The sequence below is a fragment of the Ceratina calcarata genome, unplaced genomic scaffold (assembly GCF_001652005.2).
Source record: "Ceratina calcarata isolate Rehan_Ccalc_2016 unplaced genomic scaffold, ASM165200v1 scaffold219.2, whole genome shotgun sequence".
Classification (NCBI taxonomy): domain Eukaryota; kingdom Metazoa; phylum Arthropoda; class Insecta; order Hymenoptera; family Apidae; genus Ceratina; species Ceratina calcarata.
In genome coordinates, this window is record NW_017143660.1 from 116,082 (window position 1) to 131,693 (window position 15,612).

The 15,612-nt window shown below is 42.1% G+C and overlaps 1 protein-coding gene across 7 annotated transcripts in view; it reads left to right on the plus strand.

Annotated features, from left to right (window-relative positions):
- The first annotated feature begins 1,817 nt into the window (after positions 1 to 1,817).
- The window catches only part of LOC108622378 (Z band alternatively spliced PDZ-motif protein 52), a 28,603-nt gene continuing 14,808 nt past the window's right edge, over positions 1,818 to 15,612 (plus strand). For 2 of the 7 annotated variants that reach the window (XM_026811410.1, XM_026811412.1), the window contains exons 1-5: positions 1,842 to 2,246; positions 13,652 to 13,803; positions 13,899 to 14,070; positions 14,163 to 14,299; positions 14,749 to 14,849. In XM_026811410.1, coding sequence (XP_026667211.1) covers positions 2,145 to 2,246; positions 13,652 to 13,803; positions 13,899 to 14,070; positions 14,163 to 14,299; positions 14,749 to 14,849 — 664 coding nt within the window. In that variant the 5' untranslated portion in view covers positions 1,842 to 2,144. Of the gene's footprint in view, positions 2,247 to 13,651; positions 13,804 to 13,898; positions 14,071 to 14,162; positions 14,300 to 14,748; positions 14,850 to 15,349; positions 15,513 to 15,612 lie in introns of all 7 variants that reach the window. The other 5 variants (XM_026811411.1, XM_026811414.1, XM_026811415.1 and 2 more) reach the window with 4 other exon arrangements.

Consider the following 15,612-nt stretch of genomic DNA (forward strand, 5'->3'; position numbering starts at 1 on the left):
GTATGATTATTTGGCATTTTATTGATGTTGACAAAATCCGACCGTCCCACCGTCGAAACGGCGAACTTTTGGAAAAAAATTTCGTTTTTTGTCAATAACTCCCGAACGGATGGACATAGGGGGGCATGTATAGGACCATTTTGTAGGGAACGATGAGATCTACAATTTCCATGTAAAAATTTTTCGCTAGCATTAATAGTTTACGAGTTATTTACGAAAAACGAAAAAATAGTTTTTGCAAATAACTTGTAAATTATTGACGCTAGCGAGAAAGTTTTATATGGAAATTGTAGATCTCGTCGTCCTCTACAAGAAAGGTCATATGCAATTTTTCCGTATGTCCAACGGTTTGGGAGTTATTGACCAAAAACTAAAATTTGAAAGAAATTGAAGGGGTACCCCTTGGAAAAATCTCGGAAAAATCGAAAATGTTTTTTTGTTGTTTATTATTAGCATTGTTCTTCCGACGTCGGATTTATTTTTAAAAAATGCGTTTCTAAAATGCATAAACTTTTGGGATTGACTGTATAGCCAATACATTCTTAAATGATACGATTTTCACGTTGTAAGGGTTAATAAGAGTGATACTATATGTATGTCAATAAGCTTAAAATCATGCATAAATGGGTAAAATCAATTAATGAATTTTGTAGATATGTTCCTAAAGTAAAATATGAATACTTAAAACATGTCGTATACTTTCTATACTTGATTCCACATAAGATCATGAATATTTGAGTATGAGATCTGAAGTGTAACATGTAGCTGGTTCGATCGTGGCTCCAAGGTACTCGCGAATGAATATTGCGAAGGGCGGACAGTGTGGCGAGCAAGGTGCTTCTCTTCATGGTCGAGGCACCGAGAACAATGATAGAAGGTGGAGCGGTAGGAATCGGTACTGGGACAAGGTACAACGGAGAGAAAAAGATTAAAGGGAACGTCGGGAATGCCATCCCGATACCACCACCGCCAAGCGTGTGCAGCTCTTTGTCCTTTTCTGTTGTACTTGTCCCTCGACTTGTTTCCTTCTTTAGTTTCCGTCCCATTTGATTATTCAATTTTGCTACGTTCGTTTTATTATCCTTATCGTTTCCTCCTTCCATTGTGTTCTTATCTTTGGTCTCGTTCTTTATAAAAACTTCCACCTTGCAAAACGGTTTTCATTATAACTCTTCTGATTTCCGCTGACATCCCTACTTCCGGTTCTCCAGCCCGCGGGTTCCATCGAGCTTCCACGAACCTCTTCTATCATTTCCGATCATGACATTCCGTTCTCATAAGTCCATTGACTTGTAAAAAAGCAGCAAATGTACGACCACATTAAATTCAACGTCATTTAGATAGGATCCTACCCTAATAAATCTTCCCATTCCATCTTAAATGACCTATTGCTGTGTGTTTTGTTGTTATAGTAGTCTACTATCCAATAGTTCTGATATAACATTAATATAGATAAATCGGCCCATTGCTTCCATGAAGTGTGAGATACGATTATATATTATTCCGCCCCCGTCCTCCCTTCTAACTTATAGTTTCTCATTGTTCACGACGCTCTAATCAGGTGCAATAGGGAGTCAATGAAAATATCGCACAGATCATTACATACGATTTCAGAAATCCGCGACGGGCGTTCGCGTGTAAACGCGGTTTCCTTCCTCTTCGATGTGACTTCCATTCACCCCCTCTTCTGGGTAATTCTGGATCGTGGTCTCGTTCCTACACGCGTGCTGGGTCTCTCTATTCCTATCCCCGCCCCTGGTCGTAGCCGCGGCAGAGTCGAATCCGATGGAAGGAAGGCAGGCAGCCAGGCAGGCCCCGCTGCCCGACTGACCGTCCAAAGACGTTCTGTTCCGTTGTACCTTTACTCCGGTCTGCGCGTTCTTCAGGAACGTACGTGCCCGTTCTCCTACACGACCGCGCGTATTCTCGATCGCCTCGTCGAAGGCAGACGTCAACCGTGAAACACCGGTGCATACAACGTGCTTGCGATTTCATTCTCTCCAGTTGCCGAATAGTAATATCGCGATTTACAAAAAAGAAGAAATCGGAATTATTAATAACAACTTGTTACTTGCTTCACCATTTCCTGTTCGTCCAACGAGGATTCAGTTTTTTTTCACTAAAGGAACAAGATACTCAGTGATATGGCACAGATTAGCGTCAAACTCTCCAGATTCGATGGATCACCCTGGGGCTTTCGCCTCCAGGGTGGCAAGGATTTTGGCACACCACTCGTCGTACAAAAGGTGAGTCCCCTGACAGTGGTCTATACATATTTGTAACGCGACAGAGAATTCGCCGCGGGTTATTCAGGGTCAGAGCAGGTGACAGGTGTTGGTGACGATCGGACTTGTGACTTTTTGGTGAATGCACTTTTAAAATCTCCGGATCTATATAATTTTCTCGCGTAAGACTTGATACAAGTTTTATTATCATTACGTCAAGTGTATACATTGATAAGTACTCTTCACTTACATGAGATAACAATCGAATGAAAATCTAATCTTTATTGTATAATCGTAATTAAAACTTAACTGCATTACAACCATTTCTGTTAGTTAACTTTTAATTCCATACTAAAAGCAAGCAGATCACCGTGAAGAGTTAGTATCTGTGCTTTTAAAAGATTAAACAATAGAAAGATTACTCGGTCTCTAACGACTTATCAATAGGCTTATTTTTCGCTAAGCATAAAGCGGCGGGATTACGCAATGGACGAAAGCAAACCAAAGCCAAATTATTTCACGCGCATCGGTAGAAATTGCTGCCAACTACGTGTGAAACGCGCGGCTCGTCGTCGCCACCGCGAGTTTTGGCGACGAAGGCGCGCTGTAACACGAGAAGCTTTTGGCTGCCATCGACTTTCCTGCGAATTTTCAACTTTCTTCGTTTATTTCAACCCGACGGACACGCATACGTATGGTTGCGAAACGCGTCGGCCCGGATGTTACGTCGAACTTCACCTCGAACCCCTGGCCGCTTATGCGGTTTCACTGCCATGTTTATTATCGTATCAGCGAAGATCGTCCGGAGAATTCGCAATTTCAACCGAAGAACGTCAGATCCGCGAATAATCACGTCTGTTAGCCGAGTGGCTGTCAATGATGACTGGAACCGTGTTGGGGCGGCGCGGCTCGATATTCGCAGGTTGGAGGACGATTTCAGGGATCTTATCCGCGATCGACGTTTCGAACTTGGCCTTCTTAGCTTAGCGCTAACACGTGGTCCGTTTATTTTACGAGGCCGCAAATACAACGCCCGGCAGGTTCCCGGGTTTCACGGAAAGGAGAGAAATACGAGAGATGGATCTTAAAAATCCGACTTCCGAGGGATTACAAATTAATCGCGAGTAATTGCTTTAACGAACTTCTCGTACGACCGATTAACCGTGATTAATTCGTTGGAAAAGTGACGCATCAAGCTCATCGACGTCATAAGTTCGAAGACGTATATACGTATACCTCGCTCGCTGCTCCGTGACATCGACAATCGCCTGTATTTACCGATCCCGGTGGCCACTTAGAAGCTATTTTCGAATCGCCGCCGACGTTCGTCGAATAAACACGTCCACGGACTTCCTACTATGCTTTTTTACTTAACCGCGGTTTTTTTATAAGCAGTTTCTTCAGTTTTTAAAACGTTTCGAATATCGAGGGCACAAAATGTTTAGGAACGTAACTATTAGCATTCGTTGAAGAATTGAAATCGCAGACAGCGGGGAATTACTTAGCTGAAATAGTCAAGGGATGTTTTTAAAAACCGATGCATCGAACGAGTTTAAAAAGCGAGAAGAAAAACGGAGGAGAGAGGAGGAGAGAAGCGCGTCGCTGGTAATCCGAGGCAAATTATTTGGGCGTTCTATTTCTAGAAGGTGCCTTTGCGAAACGCGCAAGCCGGGTCGAGTCCCGCTCACGCGAAGACAACGACGAAGACGAGAGCCACGAGCACGACGACCGGTTGCCGTCGTCAACGGTTTCTCGGGCTTCCTGGGCCACGTTGATCACCGCGAAAATACATTTTCAGGAAACGATCTCTCGTCGATCGATAAAAATATCGTCCTCGACGTGTCACATATGTTCATTTAGATAAACAGAAAAATCAGAAGATAAATCGTATAGAGAGACGTGCTTCCTTCAACTCTTAACTGGATTACTGATATATAATATTACGTTAATTTTTTATGATAAATTAATGATAACAAAGAGATTTACGTTTTATGACTCCAGTAGTAAAATCGCTAACTATCAATATTAAAGAACGAATAAAGTAATGCAAGTTTAATTTCAAATTAAAGCTGATGTTACTAAACGTTAACTCCATTTATAGAATTAAAAATTTGTATACGCGTTCACTAAACTCGTGGAAGCTGAAACGCCATATTTTAGACTGTAGACATTAGACATACGTATACAGCCAATTAAACGTAAGGAGCGTTGGAGGAATGAAAAACAATTTCACGCGGCCCGATTAAATAACAACAAGATTTGGCAGAGAGGCAGAACTTTCGTTCTCGTAATCTGCCACGAACAGCTGGTCGTCCACGGTTCGACGACGCAGTCGGTGCAACGTGGGCGAACATTATGCGACATTTCGTATGCCTGGGGGCCGAGTATCGCATTATCGTATCGAGGAAGGAGTCGACGCGAATTCCTCGCGGGTGATAACGCGGTTTATACTTTCAATCGTCAAACATCCTTCCTTAGTGTCGTCTAAATTAATTTCCGTGTCTAATTGTTAGTCGTGATAACAAGTGTCCAAGGAAACTATAATGACTCCTTATTGTTCACTAGTAATCGATTGCTTAGATTAGATTGTAATGTGCAATCACCCGTTTCCATTTTGTTAAAATTAGAAGCATTAGCGAAGAATGCAGCCTTAATGAAGATAATCACGTATTAGTTGATGGTCAAAATGTTTTGATGGTAGAATAGATAGCTTAATTGCCCTTGTTAGACACACTCTTTCTTAATAATCTTATAAAAATTTTGTATAAAATAGACAATGAGTCTAAAAAAAATAACATTTTACAACTCGCTGTATGTGTGCACAATCTCTTAAAGAAACAAGTTTTCCAAATCCCGTTTTGATGCAGGGTGTGACAAGAATATTGCATAATCGGTAACAGGTAGCCTCTTGTAAAAATGCCACCGATATCTGAAGTAGGGACTTCTTTCCGATAAAGGTTAATACACGAAATATGTGGCAATAGCTGGTGTATTGCCAAGCGCGTGGGCAGCAGCCGATTTACAGGATCGGTTCGTTCGAAAAATGAAGTAACGTGCCGCGTGAAGCGAACGCGAATTATACGTGCACCGTTCCAGCTAAACATAGAAGCGAATTTTCGTAAATACGTTTGGCAGGAATCGCGGCCGAGGACAGAGTCCTTCTATTAAAAGAATCGATGTGTCGCCGTTGCTGAACGAGGAAGAACAAGGAATGAAAGAAAAAATGAAGTGGGAAATCGAGATCGTACGATATTTTCGTTATCGAAAATAAGCCGTGTCGAGTCACCGTTCGCGAATTCTGTTTATGTCTGACGACGCGGCCGTGGCTGGATTTCGCACGGAGAGCCGAAGAATACGCGTAATCGTTGCGAGTCCCGCGGCCCATTTGTTTACGACCGATGCGAATGTAAAAGCACCGGGTTCCAGAATTCGATTCCGGCCGCGATACCTCGTGCCGTCTCGGTTAACATTCTCACTTACATAGAAAGAGACGAGTTTCCAGTTTTCCACGTACACAACGTTTCATGGAATACGTTTGTAGATTAAATCCACAATCAGAAAATAGACCGACATTGTACTCGTCTTATAACATCCGTCCCTCATTTTCTTAAATTCATTTCCCCCTTGTATATCAAACAGTGCAGTAAAATACTTGAGATAATATTGGAAAATTGTTGAAAGAAATAGCGCACAAGATTTTTTGTCAGACATTTACATATGATTAATTCATTTAGTATTCATACAATTTAAGTAAAAAGCTCTTTTGGGACACACGCTTCTGAGTTATTTTATTAACTTGGAGCTCGTCCATAATGACGTTTACATTAGCATTGCGACTGCTACAAAACAGATTTTATAACATAAATTGTTTATTTGGGAAGATTCTTTAGTGTTAATGCTTCGAACATTTGTAAGTAGCGGTTCAATGACGAGAGGGTGGCCACCCAATGCTGGTTGGCACCCGACTCACTTCTTCCGTAGCTTGGCAGTCGTCAACTACCTGGCAAGACTTCGTCCCCAGTAATGTTTACCGACCTACTCGTTATCAGTCCAAATAAAACGTTCGATTATCTACATACGTTTCTGAACAGTCATTACACTTCTTTACCTCTATCGAGCACGGAAATACATTTCTTATCATGAAAAAGTGAATTGCTTTAAACTTGACGCTGTTTCCAAGAAAACGTTGTGATATACAAATGTCCACTTTTATTCTAAATGTAAAACATTAGGAATTAGTAGAAACACCTTGCAATGCCGGGTGACTGATCGAAGAGCTTGTAAAATTTTGCGAACGATCTTGAAGATGCTAACTTGACGTTGTTAATCGAGAAAGGATAGTAGGTGAGAGATTTGGCTCATTTCTCGGGGCGCGGATTTTATGAGATATAGAGAGCAGTTTGCACACGTTACGAAAACGCATTTTGGTCCATGGACGTTAAACGTCGATATGACAAACGGCGACATATTCATTTCGAATCATCTTTTTATACGAAAAAAAACTGATTTTTCGATCGCTTCGCGGCGTGTGTTACTTCGTTTTCGTTCAAATGCAAATGCCACCCAAGGACGCGAACGAGTAATCGTTAAGTTTGCGATAAAAATGCTTGCTATTACTCATCTGCCGATTCTTCCATCATAAACTTTGCCTTTAGTTCTCGAATATTTTTCTAGCCAATCACACACGTGTCCTCCCTAGTATGTAGAAACGAAATTATGTGTACATTAGCGAGGACATGGAACATTAAATATTGTTCGATTACATTTGAATTTTCAAGGACAAAATTAATTTTTTTAGATGGCGATCATTTTTAGGATATTTCAAGCAGTTGTAATTTGACATGTAGGATTCAGATTTTCGAGTTCGAAGGGTAGCTTGTTTGCGGAAGTTGAAGATTGAACAATCGAATCTTCTCTTTCCGGTGGTCGATCGTTGATTCGTCGTTACAAAGAGAATTGCTGCGGAGGAAGCTGAAAGGAAGCCCGGCCCGTGGATATTAATAGAGGCCGAGGCCCGGTAGCGGACGCCACCAACGGAGCTTACACCCGTGGATATAAAAATATCGCTTTTATTTCTCACCAGGTCCTACCGACGCCCCGACTCTTTTCACCGTTACATTTCCACGACGCCACGTTCTTCCTCCTTATTTTACTTTACACGATTATTGCTCCAGGTGCCCGAGCCCTTTCATCTTTGAGCCACCATTTCTTAATCCCCCACCTCACCCCAAGATCTCGTTTTCACTCGCCGTTTCTTTTCACATTTTTCGCTCACGAACTTCAATCCCTGCGTTAATTAACCGTTATCGTGAATACAATTAGATACGGACTTTATTCCAATATGTAAATAGTTCGATTACAGTTTCTGAAACTTTTAATTTGTTACAAACGATGGTGTAAGTGGTCGGGGCAGATGAGTTCTTTTAAGCAAGGAGCAGGCAGATAGGAGCAACAAAAATTCTCGAGTAGAGGAGTTTTTTCTTTCGCGTTGTCAGCGGGGCGAACGAGAAAAGCCAGACAAGGCGGAGTGAAATTGTATCTCGATGACGAAGTCGAAGATTTAGGAGCGGCATCGTAAATGCCGATTCGATTTCGGGAATGAAGAGACACTAGTGGGAGGCAGATGTGGGAAATTTGCCAAAAGTCAGAGCAGAAATCAGTCTTCTCCCGTATGTTTGCTTCTGCCTCGGAGTAGGACCTCGCGTATTCGTGGGTAACACGACACCCCCGTCATCGTAATCGCGTCACCGTGTTACGACGTTAAAGGTACGAACGTACCGTTATCGCGTATCCCTGAAATCCACGTCACACGCGACAGCATACGACATCATGCAGAAGAGCGAGATTTATTTGAATCCTATGCGTGATGTCACATGTGCGACTTGATAGCATGTGACTTCACGTGACATGATACTATGTTCTTACTTTAATTCTTATATCATGCGATATATCTCTTTTATCATATAACAAACGAAAAAATTAAATGTGGACTGAATGTAACGATATTGTGAACAAGCACTGACTGTTCAACTATATAAAAATCAAAGTTTAATTAAAGAAAGATGATGCACGAGCGATAAGTAATTCTATTGAATCGTGTTATGTTCGCGTTCTACCATCGCGTTTTTTATCAGCTGACTAAAAAGCTAGTGAGCTCATTCTCGAACGGTTGCTCGACGTCATCGACGAGAGTGACTGGGCGCGCTTTCGATTCTCCTCGGTCACGATTTCACTAAACGACGTCTGAGAAGGATTTTATGTGGATTCGTTGATGCTCTTCCGGCCCGAATGTGTCATCGAGCGAGCGTCAGTTTCCGAGAACTCGAATCTTTATCCTTAATTCCTGCCCTCACCTTCAAGTCATTGACAATAGTATTTTCAACTCTACCAGCCGTGAATACAAAATTCTTTTACTAAACGATTGTAGATGTCATGGATTTATAAGAAAGTTTAATGTACAGAAAATGAAAATTATGTATACGTATCAGAAATGCTTGTTGCAATGCATAAATGATACAAGAAATTTTGTTAACTGATGAAAACTTTGCATAAAAGTTTGCAATCTACTAATAAAAAAAGGTTCATATATATTTTAAATATTCTTCAATTGTGTTTCATTGAGAAAAACTTGTAAGAATACAGAAACAAGGCTGTGATAAGTATTCATGCTCCTGTAGAAGGAGTTTTACGGTTCGGATACGTGCCGACACGTATCTTATTGTCAGACATATTGTCACATATTGCGCACCGTGTAAGTAATTTGTTTAAAAAGATAAGGCCAGGTCGAACGTAGTGCAATAATTTCGACCTGACGTCATTGTCTATTTCTTCTGCTCTACCTTAGGACAACAGTAGCTACCGTCGGCTTCGCTTCTTCGCGAATATATAATTAGAGTGGCCGCGAGTATTCGCGAATGCGGTAAATAAGTTTATGGTTTAACAGCGTCACGTTTGTGTTTATAAGCGATCGGTGAAGCAGGCTGACGGGAAAGTAAAAGGTGGTAATTCTCCATATTGGAGATTATTTCCAAAGAAGAACCTCTTCGAAATTCCATGCTCGCGTATTAACGAAGTAACAGCCCTCTTGGGCTTGATTCACGACCACTGCCCTTGGTAAAAAGTTTCCAAGCGCCAATGTGCAGGACGCTAATTGCGCGCGTTGAAAGCACAGTTCGGCTAAACAAAGTTCTCCTCTAAATTTAACAGTCCCTCGTTTCGCGAAGGATTAATCGGTAGTACGTATTAATTGGTCGCGTGGAAACTCTTAACGATGCGGTGTTAATGGCGAAACAGGAACGAGACGAGGGACGGCAAAAGTATCGTGACTTATTTCCATCGAGCGCGTTCCCTTTCGTTCGGTCCGATTAAAACCGGTGTCACTGACCGAGACTCACTGGTTCACCGCTTTTTCGATACCGGCAGCCACGTATGAACGAGACTTAAGTCCAGAGAAAATAAAAAATGAAAAGGGAGAAAAGAAACGAACAGGAATGCATTCCAGCCGTGGAAGGTGGGATGGATCCGTCTCTGATAACCCGCCCATTGGAATGCATACCTCGTACACCTTGGGAGTACTCTCCCTCCCATCCCGGTTCGGCTGCATTCAAGTGCATCTGCATCGCGCACCGTCACACATATTTCGGATGTGTATTTTTAGGAACGTCGTTATTAATAATGCATTCAACCCGGTAGCCACTAATGTCATGAATGTTCTCGCGAATTCTCTGTATGCATCATACGCAAGTGCACTCGCGGGGACGCTTTGCAACAATTGTCGGACTAATTATTGTGTTAGAATTAACAGTTATTGGATAATATCCACGTCAGTGCTGTCTTCCAATACCATTGATTGTCCAGATGCTCAAATACAAACGTCAGCGCGCACAGTCATCCAAGATGAATCGATTTGACTCATAGTACATACGCCACGTTAACGGTTCCTCGAGTTCCACTTTCTATTCGAAGAAAAATAAACGTAGTATTTTCAACGAGCCCGGGATTAAAAGGCGTTAGCACGTTGGCATTTTCAACGCCTACGCGTGATACGAAAAGACGCGTCGTCGAGAACGCCCCTGCGGCGAATTAATTACAAAATGAACGCAGGCTGTTAGGGCACGAGACGAGCAAAGCATGTATATACTTTATCCAAAATTGTCAGACGCTATTATTAACCGTGGCGTGCGGTGGCTCGGCTCGTTTGGTGTTGGTACCTTCGCGCTGCGCTCAGGGAGAACACGCGTACTCCCGGTTCATTCATCGCAGTTCACGCGGTGCCGCACGAGGAGTCTCCGACTAGAATGAATACGCGGGCCCGGATGCGTGCATGTAGTTAGCTCCAATATGTCATACGTATAAGACTATGCGGCACCTCGGTGCACTCTGACTTCTCGGTTTGGCTTGCCCTGAGGTACGTGAGCGTACGAGGCCTATTTTTAAACCGGTCCGGCTCTATTTTTAGAGCCAAGCTTTCACAGTGCCTACCGAACTTAACCCTGACTTTAAGTCCACGTCGTCCTACGTCGCCGTGGACCTACGGACGGAAGGAAGTGCAGCCAGTTCCTTGACAGTTAAATCATCTCCTAATTCACACCCTAGGATTGAGAGCAGCAAGCAGATACTCCTGTTTTGATATTTTAGCACAAATGAGCAATTCTTATTCACTTGGTACTTGATACCGAATACTTAACGCTACAGATTCATGAATAGTCGTACAGCGAATGCAAACTGGGAAGACTAAGCCAACGGGCAAATCAAAGGATGCTCACATACGTTTAAAGATCTAAACTGCACGGATTTCAATTACAAGACTGCCGTTTAGGCCGAACTCCGTTGTTCGTTTCGTCTAAATGCACGAGCTGCCGTTGCCACTGTTGGTAATAACATGCACGGCAAAATGTATATCCAACTGTTACGGCAGCAACGATGACGCAATTCCGCGTTCCTATTTCTGGAGGCAGACGCGCGAATCGAACGACTCACCCTCTGCCCTGATTTCGTCTTCGTGACGCGAGCTCCTCTAGAAAGGGAGACCGCCTAATCGCCGTGTAAAAATGTCCCGTCGCATATTTTATAGCGACCCACATTCCGTTTTCCCTGTAGGAACGCGGGGGTACAAAGAAGGAGGCTCTGGCGAGAAAAACAGCGATGATAAATCGCGTTGCGTTTGTAGAAGGAACAGAGGCGATCGGGATCGTTGGGTCTATTAATTATTCTTGTTTCCGCGGTAACAGCTAAGGGAAAAATGAGAGTACGAGACGGAGCGGTGCCTGTGGGAGGTTTTTAATGAGCTCTCGTATCGTTCTCTTCGAAGCGAGGGCACCGATTACTCTTAATCACCGCGCGAGGGGTGCCTCTGGAGCAGCTCGTTCAATGGACGAGATCAACGAGCCGAATCGAGGCACACGCATCATCCGCGTTACCTTATACTTACTTGCCTGCTACCAGCCGCGGTTACCAAATATATTAATAGCGTAATTAACTCGATAGGAAAATCGCGCGGTCAAAAGAGTTGCACGCTAGGTGTAACGCGATAAATTATGATGATTTAAACCGACTCATTGATCACGCGAGCCAATTCATTTCCTTAATTGCCGGGCGTCTGTTCCACGGTTGAATAAGGCGAGGAAAGATAAAGTACCGCGGTACATAAATAACGACGATTGGCAGTGTCGCGATTGGAGTCTCTCGAAAGAACTCCGTACGAGTCTCCATTCCAGTATACCTCCTACCAGAAGTCTTACGACGTTTTGCTTATTGTCCATCAAAAAGTCTGTCAAATATTGAAAACCATCGAAGATTATCTCAATTGAAAGATTATACTAAATCTTACAATAAATTGTACAATAAATCATGAATGGCTTCAATAAAATTGAATTTGAAATGAGAAAGTATATACAATTTTCATATAGTGATTTCAATGAAAGATGAGCATGACTACGTGTGTACAATGTCCTAAAACAGATATCACAAATTCTGCATTGTTCATTTATACACTCTCATCGTCTCATTTGAATGTACCTTTTATAATGTGTCCTGAGATTTATGAACCGACGTGTACTTGCATATTACGTGTAATACATACTGTGTAGATATAAACAGATTCGCGAACGCGAATGGACGATAATCAGGGTCCGTTTTAATCTCGGAGCACGATTAATGACTCGCGAGAACAAAGCAGCGGGTGGGATTTTCAAGAGATCGGAACAGGGATCAAAAAATGAAATAACCTTCGTTTACCATTCCAATGAATAGCGCCTATCGGTGGTATGCGCGACTCGTTTTTACAAATTTGAACCACGTTGACGAGCAGTCGTCTTTAATTATGGATTTAAGCCTCGAGCCGAGTCTGTAACAAGGAAATGTATTTAAAGAAGGTCCATGACGAGAGAAAAAAGATTGACAGCGTTAGACATCGGTAAGGTTGCTCCATCCACTTCTTCGACATCTCTGCTCGTGTTGTCGACGAGGCCTTGCCTTCTTTTTTCGAATGTACCCGCGTGAATGGACGCACAGTATGCGACATTCGAGGTGTAACGATCACAAGCGCGTGTACTTAAATATAGTGGGTCTGAAAATCTCGAGATGAAGAGAAAAAGTCTCTTTGTATGTATGTAGGATACATCATAAAAATAGATGCATATGGATGATTCGATTGGAGAACTCGACCATTTTTAGAGTGATTCATATGCTGATTAGAAAACAGCGTTAGTTGCCAAGGGAAATTCTGAATCTATACATTCACTCTTTTTTTTGTTGTATTAATATTATATATTCTATTACATTACATTAGATAGTAATAGATAGACTAAATAGATAGATATTGAAAAAATATTAATCGGCTGTATGAAAGTTTAACGAGAAAAATGGGCTTATCTGAAGAATGTATTGGCTATACAGTCAATCCCAAAAGTTTATGCACNTGTAGATCTCGTCGTCCTCTACCAGAATGGTCCTATGCAATTTTCCTGTAGGACCTACAGTTTAGGAGTTATTGAGGGAAAACGAAATATTTAACCAAAAGATCGCCGTTTCGACGCTGGGATGGTCGGATTTTGTCAACATCAATAAAATGCCAAATAATCATATGTAACTTGTTAAATACTCGAGTTAGAAGAAAAATTCATAGAATCTTTCTTGTTGAGGACGTCAGGGCTTATAATTTCTGTATAAAATGCTTTCCGCCAGCGTCAATAGTTAATTGGATATTTCCTTCTATACTTTTTAGCACGTAGCTATTTATTATTAGCATTATTCTTCCGATGTCTAATTTCTTTTTAATTATAGGAAATGCGTTTTTCTAAGGTACATAAACTCTTGGGATTGAATGTATAGCCAATACATCCTTAACATTACGGATTTTTACGCAAATTCTTTTCTTTTTATGCAAGTTTTAATCAGCATAATTAATGCAACGTCGTTTGACGCAGGTTAACAGCGGGTCACCGGCAGAAGCAGCTGGTCTGAAGGCCGGCGACGCGGTTATCAGGGTGAACAACACAGAGGTGTACAATCTGAGGCACAAAGACGCGCAGGACGTTATCGTAAGGGCTGGAAGCAATTTCGAGATGACCATACAAAGGTAGTGACAGGCACGACCGTGACTTTAGAGATACTTGAGCAATAACCAACAGCTTAGGCTTAGCTAAATTTACTTAATTACTGGCGTGTTCGTAGGGGTGGCGGTACCTGGAAACCGCACGTGTCGCCGATAAGCCCGACCCTGCCGTCGCCGTCGCCCACCGCAGGTCTCACCAATATCACTCCAGTCACGAAGACGTCCCTGGCGGCTAAGAAACAAGATGGACCGCTTATCGGAAGCGGTCACAACTTCAGTCCCAAACCATTCGTTAGTGTCAATTAAACAAACTCTTAAACAGGGGTTTCGTATTTTTGGCTCGCAAAATCTTTTCTACCAAATGCGTATGCTTGTTTCTCTAGCTAAATGGAACGGGAGACGGTTCGATAAAGTCGATCGTTAACAAACAGTACAACAGCCCTGTGGGCATCTACAGCGAGGAAACGATCGCGGAAACACTCTCCGCCCAAGCGGAGGTTCTAGCCGGCGGTGTACTCGGGTAATGAGATCTTGTTCAATGTTAACCCGGTGTGAATGAAGACAAAAGTGTTACGCTATAAACTGAGGTACTTTTGGGTATCATTCGGAATGTAAATTAGTCAACGAGTTATAAACTATAGTAATTCAAATTTTAAGAAGTTTTGGAAGCTAGAATATTTAATATCATTTAAAATTAATGATCAGTAGATTGCGGATTTGTACGCAGAACGAAACATTTATGGTATCAATTTAGATAATGTTTTCTAGATAAGCATTTCTTTCGTCATTTAAATTTTTAATATTTGTAATAATTTTGTATGTTGGACGCAGCGTTTATAATTTGTACACATTCGATTTTCCTATAAACGTGTAAAAATCTCGTAATTGGGTACATCTAACATCATTCACACCGAGTTAAATTGCGATACAGTAATTTTCGTTTGAAATGACAGCATCGGTTGTTCGCAGGGTGAACTTCAAGAAGAACGAGAAGAATTACAACGCCGAGAACAGCGAAGTATTCAAAATGGTACAAGAAGCGGATAAGGAACCAAAGACACCGGAGCCTGGTTAGTAACCGTGTAAATACTTAATAGATCGAGTTATTGAAAGTCTTTTATCAGTTGCTTCCAGTTAATATTAGTTTGACAATTAGACTGCGAATTTTACGCATTTATAGAGAAATTACATGTGCAGAAAATACAAAAGCATGTGATGCATACAACTATATAAAATACGAGAAATGTGAAATCGCAGTCTACTGATAATATTGGATTGATTGGAAGTAAAAATCGCTGATTCTCTTCCTTCAATGTTTAAATAAAATAACTCAGATTTTCCGAACAATCCGATAATTAAAATTCTCGCGCAAAACTTAAATAAAAAATCTCTGGAGAGTCGTTAAACGAATGAACGGTAATCAAGTTGGTAGCGTGGAACTGCTCAAAAAAGCGTGACGATAAACTGGGTCAAAAAGGAACAAGATCGCTCTCCACTGATTTTTCAATTAGATCAGTCTGGCTCCGGTCAGCCTGGTGCACGCCGGTTCGATAACTTCTTTGCGAAATAGCGGAGCCAACTGCGCAGAGCGGCGTGATCACGCCGTCTTCGCCGGCCCTGGCAGGACTGAGGCCAGTTTCGGCACCGGAAACGAAGCCGCAGCAACCTTCGACGCCGCAATCTAGTCTGCCGCCTGGACAGAACATTTGTGCCGAATGCGAGAGGCTCATCGTGTAAGTTCACCGCCGAGACGCCATTTCGGGTTCCCAATTTCTTTCTTTCAGATCGGGGACACACGGGAATGGAAAATAGGACACGATTTTAATATTTCCT